The 18,684-nt window shown below is 32.7% G+C and overlaps 1 protein-coding gene across 1 annotated transcript; it reads right to left on the reverse strand.

The window, feature by feature from the left end:
* Window positions 1-8,912: 8,912 nt before the first annotated feature.
* Window positions 8,913-10,920, reverse strand: LOC130967481 (riboflavin synthase-like). Its single transcript, XM_057892348.1, has 3 exons — window positions 10,907-10,920; window positions 10,131-10,781; window positions 8,913-9,592 (listed from the first exon to the last, which is right to left on the reverse strand). The coding sequence occupies exons 2-3, from the start codon at window positions 10,731-10,733 to the stop codon at window positions 9,341-9,343; spliced, it is 855 nt and encodes a 284-aa protein (XP_057748331.1). The 5' UTR covers window positions 10,734-10,781; window positions 10,907-10,920; the 3' UTR covers window positions 8,913-9,340.
* Between the last annotated feature and the right edge of the window lie 7,764 nt (window positions 10,921-18,684).

Below are 18,684 nucleotides of genomic sequence, written 5' to 3' on the forward strand. Positions count from 1 at the left end.
TTAAATCAATTAGGATTAGTTATAAAAAGGGAGACTTCTCTTCTATTAGGATATTAGACTAAATTAGAGGGATTCCATTAGGGAATTCTATACAAATTTACATTCTACATTCTATGAGTAACTAAACCTCCACTGTTAAGGTTAGGAGCTCTGTCTATTTGTATGGATTGATTTTATTACTTTTTCTATTTTAATTTATGTTTTGGATTTATATTTAAGAATTGTTTTCGTTCTTTATGTTATGAATTTGGGTGGAACGGAAGTATGATCCTCTTTCTATTTGAGTTCTTGTATAACTTGGAAAAGCTCTATACTTGAACAACAGTTTGAAAACATATTCTCCTAAATTTTAATTATTTGGATTTAACGGGATACGTACATATAATCCCCTTATTTTGGGTAATTAGAGTTTTTGTGGCATGAAAACTGAAAATTGATTTTTACCCTCTAATTGGAATTAATTGACCAAGGAATTGGCAGTTAATGAACTTTAGAGGAGACTAGAAAGGTCTAAGGAATTAGGGTCTAGTCACATATAGTTTGCCATAAATTAAATCCTACATAATTAAAATAGTTAGTAAGAAAAGTTAATCCGAAAAAATAGATAACTCTGAAGCCTTAACTGTTTATCCATATTTTATTCCCAATTTATTTAATTGTCTATACTTTTGATATTTTTGAATTCAAACTTAAATCTTTTGAACATCTCAAAACCAATTTCTGCTTGCCTAACTAATCCAATCAATCAACCATTGTTGCTTGATCCATCAATCCTCGTGGGATCGACCCTTACTCACGTAAGGTATTACTTGGTACGACCTGGTGCACTTGCCGGTTAGTAAGTGTGGGTTATAAATTCCGCACCAAGTTTTTGGCGCCGTTGCCGGGAATTGATAGTGATTAACAACTATCAGTTGTTTGATTGCTTAGATTAGGCATTTTATTTTTAATTTTATTAAAATCTATTTTTAAAAAAAATTATTTCAAAAAAAAAAATTTTTTTTCTTCCTTTACGTTAATTTTTTTCTTCCCTTTACGTTATTTTCTTTTTTTTTTTCGTTTACTCCCCCTTTTTTCTACGCCATACCTTTTTTATCTTTTTTTTCCTTTATTTTATTTATATAATAAAAAAAATTATATATATATATATTTTAAAAAAAATTATTACGTGATTTTCGAAAAAAATTTAATTAAATTTTAAATTTTCAAAAAAATAAATAAATAAATAGCACCAATATTTTTCTTGATTGCTGAAATTAAGTTTGGTGTCCCCTTGGCTATTGAGTTTAAATCTTCTTTATGCTCTTTCTTCTTTGCTTGCTTGTTAACCACATGGTGCGTTTAATCCTGTTTGGTATTTTGTGCTGAGGAAAAATAATGGAGAGAGATCACATGGGTTACTACTTACATCCAAGTAGTGATTCATACTATGGTGGATGGAGGAACTATCAAGATTTTGGTTGGCAAAGCCAAAACCAAAGAAACTTCAGTGCTCCATATTCCAACTACCAAGAACCATCATCTTTCTACCCATATCAAGAGCCACCATCAGATAGTGAAGTTCCTCAGAAGAAGGGTGTTATGGAAGTAGAAATTCTTAATGCTATTCTTACTCAGAAGAAGCTTATGTCTCAGCAATTAAATCTACTTACTCAACAGATGGGTGGCATGCAAGTCCCAACTATCAACACCCAAAATCTTCTTCAAGAGGTCAATTACATGGGGAGTGCTCAGGGTGGTTTTCAACAGAATAATTTTAATAACCACCAGTTTCAACCAACTCAGCAGGCAAACTCTAAATCCCAAGAAGATCCTAATTGGGAGATGATGATGAGTTTTATGCAGGAAACCAGAGCCTCCATTAGAAACTTGGAAGTGCAAATGGGCCAAATAAGCAAGCAATTAGAAGAAGAGGAGGATGCACAACCTCCAATGCCCTTGGTAAGTAATGAAGAAGAGATTGAATTAGAAGAAAGCTACCAAGAAGAAGAGGTTGAAATTGAGGAAGCTTGCAAAGAGGTAGAAGAATTCAAAGAAGAACACAAGGGAGTGGAGCTTGCAAGACCTCTTCCAAAGCCATCACCATCCAATACAACATTCAAATGAGTAAAATTCCTATCCTTAACCTGTACTTTCCCACTTGAATATGGGCTACTGGAGACGGATGGTCAACTTAGAGCTCTTTGTGGCATTAAGAGCAAGAGAAAGATGGTTAGTGGTAAGAGTTGTCAAGCAAGGTTCAATATGATTGCATGCTCCAAATTAAAGTGCAAGAATTGGTGCAGAGCTAATTTAAATGAGTCTAGAAGGTTGTTTGGATGTCTCTGTGAGAATTCAGATTACTTACCATCCGGTGGGAACAATGGTGATACACAAGAAAACGGGTGTAAAAGCAAGGTTTGGGACCCTGGAATTCATTCTCACAACCAACACTCATTAGGCCTTGTCACTTGCTTCAACTTGCTCAAAGGCGTTATGCGCCTGGTTTGGGATCCCGGTAGCTATTGGAATTACAAACATTGGTGGGGATTCCTGGATCAGTACAAGCATAAACCTCCATGACAAGGAGCTCACCACATGTCCAACTTAAGGACTTTAACTAAAAGTGCTTGGTGGGAGACAACGCACCGTGGTATGATCGTTTCTTTTCATTCTTAGTAGTTTTCGCATTTATTTTGTTTTTATTGAGTTCTTACTAATTTTCTGATCATGCAGCTATTTTATCACAGGAATCGAACACCTCAAGCTATTAAAAAAAAACGTGCACACGACGCGAAAGCATCGCTGACGCGTTCGCGTCAGGTGGATGTGTGTGCAAAATAAATTTGACAGAGAGTTGCGCGGGAATGGCGCAAGAATGGAGCCTTTCGCACAAGCAAGCCCACGCGATCGCGTGCCCCACGCGTTCGCGTCGCTTGTAATTTTTTGCCATCCACGCAGCCGCGTCACTAACGCGGACGCGTGACTTGCGAAATCAACGTAAAAGAGTGTCTGGTCAGAGAGTTGTGCTAAACGCATAGAATTGGTCACACGGACGCGTGACCGACGCGATCGCGTCGATTGCACAAATGGCCATCCACGCGTAGCGTGAACGACGCGATCGCGTCGTATGAAAATAAGCATCCCAAGTCATGCGAACAGAAAGTCGCACGGGCACGCTGTTGGCTTCGCGCGAATAGCATAAAATTCAGGGCACGCGATCGCGTGCCGGACGCTTCCGCGTCATTTTGGGAAGGCGCGACCCACGCGACCGCGTGCTGCATGCGTTCGCGTTGCTTGCACCGCACTAGTTCGCCGCCAAGTTTTCTTTTTCTCTCTCTCCCAATCCTAATTCTCTTTTATTCTTTTATCTTTTTATTTTTCTCTCCTCATAATATTTGTCTCTTCTATTTTCAGTTCTTATTTGCTTGAGGACAAGCAAACCTTTAAGTTTGGTGTTGACGCTAACGCTGCGCTTATTAGTTTTCTGGCATAAAAGGGAGGCGAATCATCTTCATTAAGGAGCACAACCTGAAGAATAAAGCGACAGCTAGGATAACTAAGGTGGTTGAGTTCCTTTCATTTTTATTCCTCCTTTCTTTTTCTATGTTATGTTCCGGTTTTCTGCTATTTTACTTTGTCTGTTTCATGATCTTTTATTAGTTAGAATCCTAGGATTAGTTTTCTTTTAATTGCTTTAATGCTGAAAAGATGTTTCATGTACCACTCATTGAACTTGAATCTAAAAAGAAAAAAAAAGAAGTGATGTATTGCATGAGAAATTGAGTTTAATTTTAAGAATAGTCTTATTTACTTAAATGTGGTGGTATTTTTTGTGATTTTTGAATGCATGATATGAATAGTGCATATTTGAATTTGAATCAAGAGATGTTGATGTATAAGGAACAGGAATTTAGAGAATTATTATGACTTCTCTGAAATAAACAAAAATTTAATCCTTGAAGCAAAAGAAACAGCAAAAAAAATAATAATAATAATAAATAAATAAATAACAAAAGTAAGGTCCAAGGCTCTGAGCATCAATGACTAGAGAGGTCAGACATGATTAAAAGCTCAAAGAATTGTTTTCCTAGTCATATGCTTGTGGTGTGACTGTGTCAAGTAATCCTTGAGACAGAACACTTAGAGTCGAGACCAAGTGTGTTTAACAGAGTATGCCAAAGGCTTTGAGCACCACTGTCTAGGAGTAATTAAAAGAAAAATCAGAACTCAAAGAGAGTTCCCCAGTTAAGTGCTTGTGGTATTTTTGTGTCAAGTAACTCTTGAGACAAAACATTTAAAGTCACGGCTAGGCTCAAGGTGCAAAGCACCAAAGAAAAATAAATTAAAGTAAATGTTGCTGTGTTCAAGGATTAAACTGAAATGTAAAGATCAGAGAATTCATAATATTATCCGGATTCTAATTCCGAATGACATTAACATTCTTCTGATTCAAAGGAGAGTGAGATGCCAAACCTATTCAGGATTACAGTTATAAACCCCACTATAAAAAGAGACATGAGCTTAATCGAACTCTCATACTCATGCAAATTCACATCTTAAGCCTATATTAGTTTTGGTTGCTTGAGGACAAGCAACAGTTTAAGTTTGGTGTTGTGATGCGTGAGCATCTTATCTATCTTTTCCTAGTGAATTTGCATCTAAATTGTTGAGTTTAATTGAGAATTAATTATATTTTTGCCACTATGGATGCTATTTTGAGTTTTGTGCAATTTTATTTATTTTAGGTAGCATTCGGATGGATTTGATGAAGTTTCTGCAGAGAAAAAGAAGAAACCAAAGAGATGACCAGCGAAGACCGACGCGGACGCATGGCTCACGCGACCACACGGAATGGAGAAAACGCAATGACGCGATCACGTGCCTGACGCGAACGCATGGACTGGAATCTGCACAAATGACGCGAACGCGTGGACGACGCGGACGCGTCACATGCACGATCTGCAAAAATACAAATGACGCTGGTTACGAATTTTGGGCTGTTTTGACCCACTTTCCAGCCCAGAAAACACAGATTAGAAGCTGCAGAATGGACAAATCAAGTGGTCCCCAACCATCAACTGAAGATCTGTTAATTAATTCGAATTTAAATTCAAATCTTATCTTTTAGAAAAAGATATTATTTTTAAATCAATTAGGATTAGTTATAAAAAGGGAGACTTCTCTTCTATTAGGATATTAGACTAAATTAGAGGGATTCCATTAGGGAATTCTATACAAATTTACATTCTACATTCTATGAGCAACTAAACCTCCACTGTTAAGGTTAGGAGCTCTGTCTATTTGTATGGATTGATTTTATTACTTTTTCTATTTTAATTTATGTTTTGGATTTATATTTAAGAATTATTTTCGTTCTTTATGTTATGAATTTGGGTGGAACGGAAGTATGACCCTCTTTCTATTTGAGTTCTTGTATAACTTGGAAAAGCTCTATACTTGAACAACAGTTTGAAAACATATTCTCCTAAATTTTAATTATTTAGATTTAACGGGATACGTGACATATAATCCCCTTATTTTTGGGTAATTATTGTTTTTGTGGCATGAAAACTGAAAATTGATTTTTACCCTCTAATTGGAATTAATTAACCAAGGAATTGGCAGTTGATGAACTTTAGAAGAGACTAGAAAGGTCTAAGGAATTAGGGTCTAATCACATATAGTTTGCCATAAATTAAATCCTACATAATTAAAATAGTTAGTAAGAAAAGTTAATCCGGAAAAATAGATAACTCTGAAGCCTTAACTGTTTATCCATATTTTATTCCCAATTTATTTAATTGTCTATACTTTTGATATTTTTGAATTCAAACTTAAATCTTTTGAACATCTCAAAACCAATTTCTGCTTGCCTAACTAATCCAATCAATCAACCATTGTTGCTTGATCCATCAATCCTCGTGGGATCGACCCTTACTCACGTAAGGTATTACTTGGTACGACCTGGTGCACTTGCCGGTTAGTAAGTGTGGGTTATAAATTCCACACCACATGGTTAAGTTCATCGGAGAGTGCCGGCATTAATCCGTGCTGGTAGATTTTGTGTCCGGTTATTATATTATTAAACTTATCTTCAGTCTAACTAAAGCGAGTAAAATAATATATTATATTATTATTTTTGTTCTCTCGAGATTCAGGCATGGCTCGTCAAAACGAGTCTAACAACAGAAATCAGAATTTCGAAATTCCTAGCCGAAGTGGCTCAAAAACGCAATCTTCCTCTAGTTTAGTAACTGGTAACGTGACGAGGTGCTTGCTTTACTGAACTTTCAGAAAAAAATTATGTTTTGACGAAAACTAAGCCTTTACACTTGGAGCAGTGATGAACCCAGAACAATTTATCAGTGGGAGAAAAAATATGCAAAGCAAAATTTAGGTATAGGTATATTTTTTTGTTACCCATAGTATCCTACAGGTCAAATACTAATCCGTCGTTGATCTGAGCTCCATTTAAGAGTCTATCGTTGGCTAATAAATTGCTATATACATGAGATAAAATCCGAACTCCTAACACTTACTTAAGTAGATGACTGAGCTAATCACTCGACCAACCCAAATTTGTTTAAATATATTTAAAATTTTAAATTAGAACTATTTATATGTATTAAAAAACTAGAACTACGCACGCAGACGTCTGTATGCACACTCACTTATTATAGTATTTAAAATGATAAAAAAATAATTTCACACAAATTACAGTATTCAAAATAATGAAAACATCATTTATAACGGTTTTTCTTTATTTTTAACATGATTAAATATTATTTTTTATATGTTCTTAAAAAATTATTTAATTATTTATTATCTCTTATTCAATTGAGAAATTCACTTATTATAGTATTTATAGTATAAATAATTTTTTTTAACTAAAAGAATTACTATATTCAAGACCATTTTAATAAAGAATATTGATACAGTATATTAATATATAGATAATATGTTTTTTATCTTAAATAACTTTTTAAAAAATCACTAATAATTTAAGTTTTATTTAATTAAAAGACTAAGTTTCAATTTAGTTATCAACTAATTAGCTAGTATCATAAAGTTAATTATCACTATTTTTATAAGTTGGTTTATTTATTTATTTATTTTAAATTTTTATACTAAATCAAATTTAACAAAATAATTATTATTGTATGTTAAATTTAACAAAATATTTTTTAACATAAAACACAAGAAAATAATTTATATTTTATGTTGACAGAAAACATAATATAACAAGGAGGCAAGCATATACATTTATATATAATTACAAGTATTTGTTTCAAATATATACATTTATTTATATATAGTTATTAGTATTTAGCAAACTATCTAGTATCTGCTACATTCGTATTATATAGTAATATAAGTCCCCATAAGGTCCCCTCTTCTTTACAAGTCCGTCCCTAACTTGGAGTAGATGTGGGTGGCTAGCTTGATGCTGTTGTAGCTTGTAGGCGATAACACTACTGTGATCTAATACATAGGAGGCTGGGAGATGAAATCGTGGAATGTGGCAGCTGCCTGGCTGGAAGGGGAAGGCGTTGAGGGTTTTAGACTTTTAGGCTATGGTGGATCTTTTTAGGATTTTGGATTTGGAGAGGTTTGACTATAATAATTTTAAAAAGCAAAAAAGAGGAAAGGGGGTTTTAGGTGGGATGAGCTAGGACAATAAAAAGAGAAAAAAAAAAAAGAAGTAGTTGCGTGTTGGGTTTGTCCCGGCTTGCCAAACCTCGCGGGCTAAATGGTGCAAATTAGGTGACTCAAACGTTTAATCCGGTCCGCGTCTTTTGGTGGGTTAAGCGGGCCGAGCCGGCAGGCTGCGGCACATTTGTCACCCCCACTGCTAATTTACCTTGTCATCCTCTCCCCAGACTCCAGTGACCCAAATACAGAAATAAAATTGGCTTTAGCATTAGGGCTCTTTGCATACTGGACTAACATGATAAGCCCCACTAACATTAACCACTTTTTCTGGATTAGAAACAGCAAAAATTTGGGTTGTTCAGCTTACTCGTCAACTTAAGCAAGTGTCGGGAGTTTGAACCCCACATTGTGCATGCAGCAATCTATTGGCCAGTAATAGACCCTTAAATGAAATTCAGATCCACGACGGATTAATTTTTAACCTGTCGGATTGGGAGATACCGTAAAAAACCAAAAAAAAAACACCCAAAACTCAATAACTCATGAGACCCAATTATTTCTGTACTGCCGTAAGCCCGTATCCTAATCCCACAATAACTACAAAAGTTGTACAACACCCAAGCCATGAAAACCAGAAAATCATACAAGACCGTCGTCATAAGTCATAACTCTTAAAATTGAAGTTTAATCATGAATAATCAACCAAGAACCCAATGATACTATGAGCAGAGACAACAGTAAACTTGACCGCAAGTGTGTACCATGGCTCGGTAATCTGACCGGCCACAAATTACTATTATCCTCAGCAGAATCAGTAGGATATACAAACTTGATGGTCGCATGTGCCATCCACATTGTTTTGTGCATGACTGGCAAGGCAATTATGTAGCGCAGTAGTGCTGCTCAAATTTTAGAAATTAGTCACAAAGATGAAAATCAATAATCATATATCATAATCGTGTATCAATTCAGTTCAGCTGCGAGATCTTTTACTGCCTTTATATATTAATAGTCCAAGCATAAGTTCATTTTTTTAAGCTTAACTACAAAAAAACTTTGCAACTGAAGCTTGTACAAATAATTTGCTTATTCTAAACTGAAATTTAAGTCAACAAATTTATCAGGGTACAGAGAGAAGACCATAGACTATAGTCTATAGAAATATGTCATAAGCTCAGATCATTCATGTCTAGCATTGCACACGGACTCTACAAAAAATAACAGAAATAGCATACAACATTATTTCCAGTTTGATACTTATTTATGCATCGATGCATCCCTGACTTTGCCAAAACAACCGAATGAAAATATTCAGCATTCAACAACAAACAAGATAATTTCATTTCCTTCCAGCACAATAGCGCAAACAATCACACTAAGAACTAAAGAAAACATCGTTTCACTAAAAGAAATTTAGATGCCCTCCCTTGCTCTTTAGCATTACAAGTGTACCAACATCAATAGCAATTAGGAAATAGAAAGTAATACGAATGACTTACAAAACTGAATTGGTAGTGCAAAAATACTCCTTTTGCCTATAGAGTATTATAAAAAGGGGAAAAAAATTTTCCAAGCATACTCTTTGAGGGTCTAACGTTTTTTCCACCAATGTATCCAAATTTCTTAGCTATTCATTATAGAAAAACAAGACACTCTTAGCACAAAGCAGAGTGGCATTAGCATTGTTACCTTTTCGGGAGTTGCATCAAGAGCTCCTAATGCTAATGTATCCACTAAGTAGCCTCTCCACTTGCTTCCCAAGAATGTCAGCCTCCAGGTTCACTTTCTGGCCAACTTCCTTCAATGGAATAACCACCTTCTGCTGCGTGTATGCCACAAGCATGAAATTGAACCATCCTTCTCCATCATTCACATCCACCACCGTCAAACTCGTCCCATCCACTGCAATAAATCCCTTTGGCACCACATACTTCAGCAACTCCTTCTCAGCCTTTACCTACTATCAGTACCAGTATATATATTTTAAAATCATCCCATCACTCTCGCTACCATGTTTATATATGTGAAATTGGATAAAACTGCAAACCATTACCAACACAACGAAGAAGCAAAACTGCTCAATAATTCGTTAATATAACACATGAAAATTTTAAACACTGATAATTGTCATTTTTCCTTCTACACATGATGATGAGCTCTATGGTTAATAATGCATTCCTAACTATTCGAGTAAGGTTTCTTTGTGTCACAAAACACTTCTCGTAAAAAATATACAGACAGAACAGAATGCATCTTCAATATTTCAATATTTGGAGTATGAGACAGAATTCTTGCCAACAGAAAGTCAAGCCATATAAACGGTAGATTCATGCCCCTTGAGTACATTTAACTATACTAGATCACAATCACAGGTTCTTTATTTTTATAGAATATTTCAACACTATAAATTGAAGTGAATAATTATGATTACATCCTTTCAATATAGTATTTGATTGTGTATCCACGGTGACATAACTGCCTAACTAACTTTTTACCTTGATCCAAAGCGAATCACCTTCAGAAACCTTCGAGAGTATGATACCCGTGCCATCCACGTGACCTTGGACGAAGTGTCCGCCCATGCGGCTCGTAGGGGTCAACGCCCGCTCCAGGTTGACCAGCGACCCGCTTTGCAGCTCCTCCAGCGAGGTCTTCCTCAGAGTCTCTGGTGACAAGCCAACGGTGAACGTGTTGGCGTCGAACTCCGTTACGGTGAGGCAGGTTCCGTTAACAGCGATGCTGTCGCCGAAGTTAACGCCCTCAAGAACGGTCTTGGCCGCAATTACCATGTCGAAGCCACCGTGTGGGGCCTTACCGAGTTGCTTGACGGTTCCCAATTCTTCAACGATGCCGGTGAAGAGGCATCGAGTTTGAGGTGCGGTGGCATTGGTGCGGCGGAGGGGGAGGGTGGATCTGGGTTTATTGGGGAGGAACGTGAGGCGGAGTGGGGAGGGTTTTAAGATTGGATTGAACGCGAGGCGGCAATGGTGATGGGCTTTGGAAAGGAGGAGAGAGGTGTATGTTGATGCTGTGATTTTGGGGGTTGTGGAGACAATAGAAGATGAAACTACTGCTGCTGCCGCCATTTGCGTTGCCATGTTCTGTTGGCTCAAGTGTGCTGCTTTATTTGTTTGGTTCTTTATTTCCTACGGAAGGCAAAGGGAAAAGTGAAAACAATCAGCAAGAACACCACACTTCGGGAAACTACCGCAGGATAATAAGTTCGTAAAGGAGGGAAAAAATAGTTTACTACTAAAAGTAAAAACTTAACCTTTTTATTGTTGTCTACCGGCAAACTAATGACTAACTCTTCACATATCTAAGTCCTATTGGAGGGTTTGTGATTGTGTGTATACTTATTTAAATAAAGGAGTGAATTGCTCACCTCACCAACTCAAATTAATTAATAAAAATTTAATTTTAATGCGCAAAAAAACGTTTATGCAAATATATTTAATTACGTAATATCATATTAATAAAAATAATTATCTGTTATATTATTTATGTAAATGATCATTCAAAAAAAAATACAATTAAACAATTATATAAAATATTTTATATTGTCAGTATATTAAAATTAAACTATTATATAGAGTATTTAAAATTAAAAATTTGTTATATTAAAAGTGGTAAAAAAACACTATAAGCTCTGATACTACGGGAGTAGATCTCTAATACTTCAAAAGATTGAAATAACACAGGAGTCTATTTCATAAAACACTGAGTAACAGGTCGAAAAAAATACTGTTAAAAAAGTTTAAACTATGTGTTATTTAATATTTTATAGTCATCTCTTTTTTTCTACTTGAGAAATTTTCATAGATTTAGTTTGTTTCATGTTCTAATTAGCATGATCCTATAAAAAAAGCAAGCTAAGAGCATAGAGAGAAATTTAGAACATAGTCATGGCAAAATATTTCGCAATGTATATTATCTCAGGTTAAGTTGCCTCAAGCATTATAAGAGATTTTCTTTTTATAGAGGAGTTTAGAGATAAAAAAAAATCAACCAAAATCTATAATACAAATAACAAAAGACATGTATTTGATCAACCTTAGAACCTAGATACATAACAGATAAGAATAGGTCTTGTTTAACTTTATTAAAGGTAGATGAGAACAAATGTCACATACATTCATCTTTTCACAACACATTTGAATATTTTATTATACAGTACTGTCAGTAGAAGCGATAAATTTCTTTTACCGCCCATAGATGGATTCATGTTCCTGATAGAAAGAAGTATCATAATACTCAAGAATCAAGATCATCCACAGAAAAAAAATGTTTTAACCTATCTAGTTGTTCTAATCCTTCTTTATCATCGTTGATGCCTGCATCAACATAAGCATCAACGTGAGTAGGACTTAAAGGAACAACATAAAGTCATCTAGAGTCTTCATCTTGGATTTCATATGAATTTGGTGCCAATGGTCCTTCTCAAGGATCTGAATCTTGGGATATGCAAAAAAAAAATCATCAAATTTATTAGTGATTCTAGATGTCATAAATTACTTTGAAATTGATGCAATGTCATTGGTGGAGTCGATGAGGAAAAAGACAATGTTTGCGAAGAGATTGACAGTCCTTCAATAACATCAAATTCAAAGTAAACACTGGGTTGATTTTGATGCATTAGATATTTGACAAGGTCATTCATAGCAGTCTTTTCATCAGTAGATCACATATGAAATAGCCTACAATATTGACGTTACTTTTTGTACAAAGGTCTTGTGGTTTATAACGAAATTGCCGCTTTAACGCAAAAGAAAAGAAAATTTTTTGTCTATTTCTGGATATTTCAAATCTTTTGGCGATTAATCATATCGTAAATTTTCACCTTACTCAGCAAGGAGTGCAAACATTGTGTGCATTTGGATTAGATAGGAGTTTTCTTGGGCTTTATCACACAATAGCCTGTAGATTAGATAAATAGTTAGGACAATGACATAGGTAAACTCGATTGAGAGCATCAAAATGTAGCGCATTATTTCTCCAGTAATTGGTCCTCGAATGACAAAAATAGTACAATAAACAGTATTCATGCAAAATTGTTTTCGGTTTGGTGATAAGAAGTAATTTATGGAGCTAGTAGAATAAGCATGTTCTCTTGCAAGAACAAAGATTTCTAGTGCGGTTTTAGGATAGATAAACCTTACTATTAACTTCTGTATATTTCGTTTATTTGTTCGTAGTCTAGAAAAAGAACTTAGTAAGTGAAAGAGAAACTCATAATGAGAATGTAAAATAATTTTTTTGAGAAATCTTTAGTTGATTTGGAGAAAAAATCAGCTAAAATGTTTCTAATTCCTTTTGATATATTTTATGGTATATTTATAACGAGAGAACCAATCTTTTTATAGCATGAGATATGCATCTAGTAGATCTTCTTTGTGGCATCAAGCATAAATGGAAAAGAAGTATTATTTATTTTAATAATGAAAATGATAAGGGTTGAGATGAAAATTGAATTTCTTAATGTCTCTTTTGACAGCAAAAATCTCTTTATACATACATAATAATACCTTTAATATTCTTTGAATTGTCCACTTGCATGTGCATTATAATAAAATAGCTCTAAAAAATTGTCACTTACACCTGTAAGTAGGATTTTGTGTCCAGAGGTTGGAATCTTTAATGGAAAAATTTTTGTGCAAACTTCTTTAGATACGAGTTAAACCTTAAAACAGTTCTCCAGATTAGTTGCATGCACTAAAATTGTTGAACTATTTTAATATTTTTACATGATTCTTTTTGTGTTCAAAGTTGATAACATACTTTCAATATTTGAGAGTTAACTTCAAATGTGATGGCTTAGTTTTTTCTAAAATAAATAGCTTGGTAGCTAGGTGTTTAATGGTTGATGCAATGGTAATTGGTATGGTGTGGTTAGCGACTTTGGATGTGTTCAACTCTAAAAATAGCGTCACACTAAGCATATGAAAATGCATCACTTCACAATATATTTAATCATGTTTTAGAGTGAGTTACATTTTATGTATTTTTATATTTTGTATATAATGACAGATCTAAAGAATTTCGATTGTAAAGACAAATTATATATAATATGATAGAAAAATAATTTTTGTAACAATTTAATATAATGAGGTCAAATTTAATAATGTAATGAGACAAATAAATATCATTAGCATGTATTATTCAAGAAATTTTTTAATTTTAGTAGAAAAAATACTTTTATAAATATTTTTTGAACTTGAAAGCATATCTTCTTGGTCTTAATAAGTTGCTTGGTATAATAAAAGTGTCAATTTGGTTTTAGGATTAATTCTAAATTTGTATTCTAAAATCTTAATTCTTTATTAAATTCATCTTTTAAAAAGATTTCAATTGGCCTTAAACCACAATAATCCTTAAATTGGAGAGTTGATTCGATAATTTATGAAGTACTTTCAAATTATTTAAAAATCTAAACTACTTATTGGATGAGATCGATCGCTTTTAGACAATTACTAAGACTGTGTTTGATTATAAGGAGAGGATAAGACATGACATTAAGAACAAGATATAAAAATTAATATTTTTATATTTTGTTTAGCGATAAACTAAATATAAAAAAGAACAAATTATAAAAATTCAATTTACTATTATTTTTACATACAAAAATTTAAAAAAAAAATATCATGATAAAATATATAATTATAAAAAATTAATAAAAATAAAAATAAAAAAAATAAAAAAAAATAAATTGTGTCTTTGTGTCTTTTCTACTACATCATAATTCAATATCTCTAAACATAATTTCTATATCCATGTCTCATTTATCAAACATAATTTTGTATCTTTGTATTTTTATCTTAGTATTTTGTGCTTATAAACAAACGATGCCTAACCGATTACAAACAACCTGTGGACCTTAACATGCTGATTGATTGGTTGCGATTTACTACCCCAGTCGACCTCTAGTCGATCTTGAATGATGATGGAAAGAAAGAAAGAAATAAGAAATAAGATAATTTTAAATAATTTATTTGATAAGACAAAAATTAAGATGCCAAAGTTGAAAAAAAAATGAAAAATAGCTCTAGAGTTTGTCCTACAGTATCTCGATTCAATTGGACTTAAAAAATAAAATAAAATGATAAACAAATTTTTTGAAAATTTATACTTTAGATAAACTAATCTCTAAAAAAAATGTTAATAAAGTTTTCTGAAATAGAAAATGTAGATATATTTTCAAATTAACTCTTATAATTAGAATAAAAAGTCTTAATTTAAACTAACTTATTCATATATATTATTATTGAGAATTTTATTGATTTTTTTTTCAAAAATTAATATGTACAAAGTATATAAATCTTCAAAAATTTATTTGTCCCTTTATTTTAAAAAAGATGTGACTTTTTTAATTTTTTAATCCTAATTTGGAGAATTAGAGTTTAAGTCTCATGGAACTATGAAACTGAGCTATTGACAGCTCTAGATTAATTCATTTATTTTTTAAAAAAAAACTTAGCTGATTAATCCCAGAAATTATTTATTATATTTGTTTATTATTGGTGTTGTACACAGGGAGGGACACAAGAGGGGCGAGTGGCGGCTTCGGTCCCCCAACTTTTTTTAATAGTAATAAGTTATTATGTATAATTTAATTTTTTTAAAAAATATTTAGTATTTAGTCTAGTATAAATAAATGTCCAGTCTAATTTAAATATTAATGATTTTTAATATCTAAAAAGTAACAATATTAAAAAATTTTAAAAAAATATTATTACTAATATTTTTTAATTAAATAAAATTTTTCAAATCTCATCAAGTGAATTTTTTTTTGTGGCCGTCTTTTTTTATTCATTTAGTATTAATTTTCTCTGTCTCAACTACTACAATTAAGAGACCTTTTTCAACTATGAATATTGTGAAAAATAACTTAGAAACAAAATAAAAGATGAATTTCTTACTAATTGTCTTTTAATTATATTGAAAAGAAAATTACTGAAAAATTTGACACAAATTCTATTATCAATAAATTTTATGATACGAAGAATCGACCACTTTGTTAATAAAAAATATACATATTTTTTTTACTTTAAATTATATTCTTTATTGGTATATTTTTGTAATACATCTTATATTATATAATTTTTTTACATAATTTTTAATATTATATGTATTATTAGTCCTCTCATAATATCATTTCTGGATCAGTAACTAATGAGATAAACATGTATATGATGAGATGTACTTCTCATCGTTAACGCAAAATTGATACTACAATCTTACCCATTGTAAGATACTCTTGAACCGCCATGCGTCAGTGGTTAAACACCAGTGCTTTCTGATGCTGCTACACTCTACGAGATGCTGAGATAGAACAATGTAAACATATTTCAAGTTATCTTATTATTTGTCTGCATGCTTACACAAAGACCAAAACTTCATTTTTTAAAAGGAAAACTTTTGAAAAGGAAAAAAAAAAACTGACTCGTTAATTAAATGGAGCATACTTTTGAGTGAGTCGACTACTAATTATAAGTCCTTTAATTTTGATTTGCATCTAACTGAAACCCACATTACAAAACTTTTTTAGAGAAATATTTATAATATTATGTACATCATAATTGGTTAGAGGTTAAGAATAAAATGATTGCAAGTTATAGTCGAATATTACGAGAGTTGATCTTTGTAAGAACTTTAATAAAATAATTACGAATTTCTAGTATTATGTGCTGAATCACAAGAGAATATCTATAAAGTATAAACAATTAAGAAATATAAAAGTATAAGAGACTTATGAATTAACAGAAATAATGCGATTAAGAAAAAAAAAAAAAATTCTTTTCAACTAAGATGAGATAATTTCTTAAAATTAAAAAAAAAAATTGAAAGCTCCCTTCTCGCTATTAGCAAGATAATATTTTAAACATTTAAAAAAAATCTTTTCACTTTGAGAGATATGCTTTTGAAGTAATTTAACAAAATAAAAAAATAAAAAAATAGTATCTCATAAACTGCGAGAAGAATGAATCCATCGTCCCAAAGTTCAACACCATACATTCTCATTTTCAAAATAACAACAAAAATTTGATATTCAAATTCAATGGAATGATAACCTATACTAATTTAAAGGAGTATGATTTGATTACTTCGCTTGTGCTTTCTTTGAATTTGATCAATTGTAGTTTATGTTAGTTATTTAATTTTATGAAATTAATAATTTAACCATTGCCAATAATTTTTAATTCAAATTTAGAATTTTTAATTTTTAAACCACTGATTGGAATAGAATTAGAGTATTTGTTATGATAATTAAAATTGAAGATCCAAATTATACTACTTGTGAACTATTATGTTTTTTCCATCAGACATTAAAGAATTAACCAACTGCCAATATAGATAATTAATAAATTTTTAATAATTACAATAGCATTTAAACTAATTTTTAAATTAACAAACTGAACCACAATAAGAATAAAATTCTAGCATTCTTTCACTTGGTCCAACATTTATTACTTCTAGTTTGTAACTACATACTATACTCAGTCAATTAAGACAAATTACATGAATTATAGTGGTAGGTCTTCATTAATCGAGTATTACCTTCTATATATTACAATGTAATATATCCTAATTGAATAAACTCTTTATATGATATTTCTGTATGAATAAGCCCAATGCTTATTCTAGGTCTTTCACCACTACAAAAAAAAGGGTTAAAATGGCATGGAGATTAGGGCGGTTTTAAAGAACCGCCATATTATCGAGTCATTATGGCAATTTTTTCTGCTGCCGTAATTGGCTTTATATATTTTGGCGGTTCTGGTGATTATGGCGGTTTTGAACCGCCGTTTTCACACGCATATAAAAAGAAAAAAGTTGCAATCCCTAGCTCATTCAACGCCGTTCTTCCTTCTAGCTAGGGCTTCTATCCTCTCTGAACATACAACACTCTCATTTCCTCAGTGTAAAGAAGCTCTCCGACAACGCCTTCTTCCTTCTAGGGCTTCTCCTCTCTCCACCGGTTACGATCTCTTCAGGTACCTCTCCCTCTCAAGTTAAACTGAAACCGAAACCGAAATGCTGTTTTCGTACATAGAGAAGCCGAAATCGAAACTGATGCTGTTTTATTTTGTTTTTTCTTTTGTACTGTGGAGACGAAGATTCCGGCGAGAGGCAAGGCTCTGGTGACCTCAGCATTTCGATTTCAGAAGGCACCGATTTCTTTGTTTTTGTTTGGGTTAGGATTTCAAAATTGCTTTTGATGCTGATTTTTGGGGTTTTTGTTTCTCTGCAGCTCTGTTAGAGATTTTTGGGTCTTCCGTTGAAGCATTGGATTGACGTTGGTGCGGGGGTGATTGACGACGATCTCAGGTCTTCTTTCGTTTACTTCTATTAAGGTGTTTCTCTCTCTCTCTCTCTCTCCCTCTCTCTCTCTGAACTCAGATCTTCTATTGCTTACTTCTATTAAGGAGTTTCTTTGATCTCCGATCTCAGATCTCAGATCTCAGAAAAAATTGCTCCAATCTCAATTTCTCTATTTGCCTCTTTGGTTCTTTTTTGGTTCTTTTAAGCAAAGCTATAAATGAGTAATCTCTGTAGTTGTTTAGCTCTGTTGCCATTTCTCTGTTCAATGTTTTTACATTAGCTCTGTTCAATATTTAATTAAAGCCCTAAAATAACAGTGAAAAGAAGCACTTAGACACATTAGTGTATGCTGTAGTCCTTGTTTCATTTCAGTCTCAGGTCATCAACATCAAACATGTAGTGTAGCTCATTATTTGATTAACATGTCCTTGCACCTAGATTTGATTAACATATTGTAGTCCTTGTTTCATTTTATTCCTTCTGCTTCTTTTAGGCTGGCTGTCTTGGGCTTTCTTTTGTTTATATTTATTTTTGAATAATTTTAGTGGAATGGCTGTTGAGTCTTGTTATTGGAATGGCTGTTGACTCTTGTTATTACTCTAGTTAATTTTTTTTAAATATTTGTAATAGTTGCTGGTTGAGTTTTGAAAGCAAAAAAGAGGGAAAGCGCTCTTTTCACTATTTAGCCACCTTCACCACTCTCTGCAAAAGATTTGTGATCGTTAATCA

Source organism: Arachis stenosperma, chromosome 3 (assembly GCF_014773155.1).
Source record: "Arachis stenosperma cultivar V10309 chromosome 3, arast.V10309.gnm1.PFL2, whole genome shotgun sequence".
In the NCBI taxonomy this organism is placed as follows: domain Eukaryota; kingdom Viridiplantae; phylum Streptophyta; class Magnoliopsida; order Fabales; family Fabaceae; genus Arachis; species Arachis stenosperma.

What these genes read in the sequence shown, in the direction of transcription:
- LOC130967481 (XM_057892348.1), bottom strand. Translation starts at nt 10,733, where the DNA reads ATGGCAACGCAAATGGCGGCAGCAGCAGTAGTTTCATCTTCTATTGTC. An exon ending in GTGATTCGCTTTGGATCAAG is followed by an intron (nt 9,593 to 10,130) that starts GTAAAAAGTTAG and finishes TACTGATAGTAG; the next exon opens with GTAAAGGCTGAGAAGGAGTT.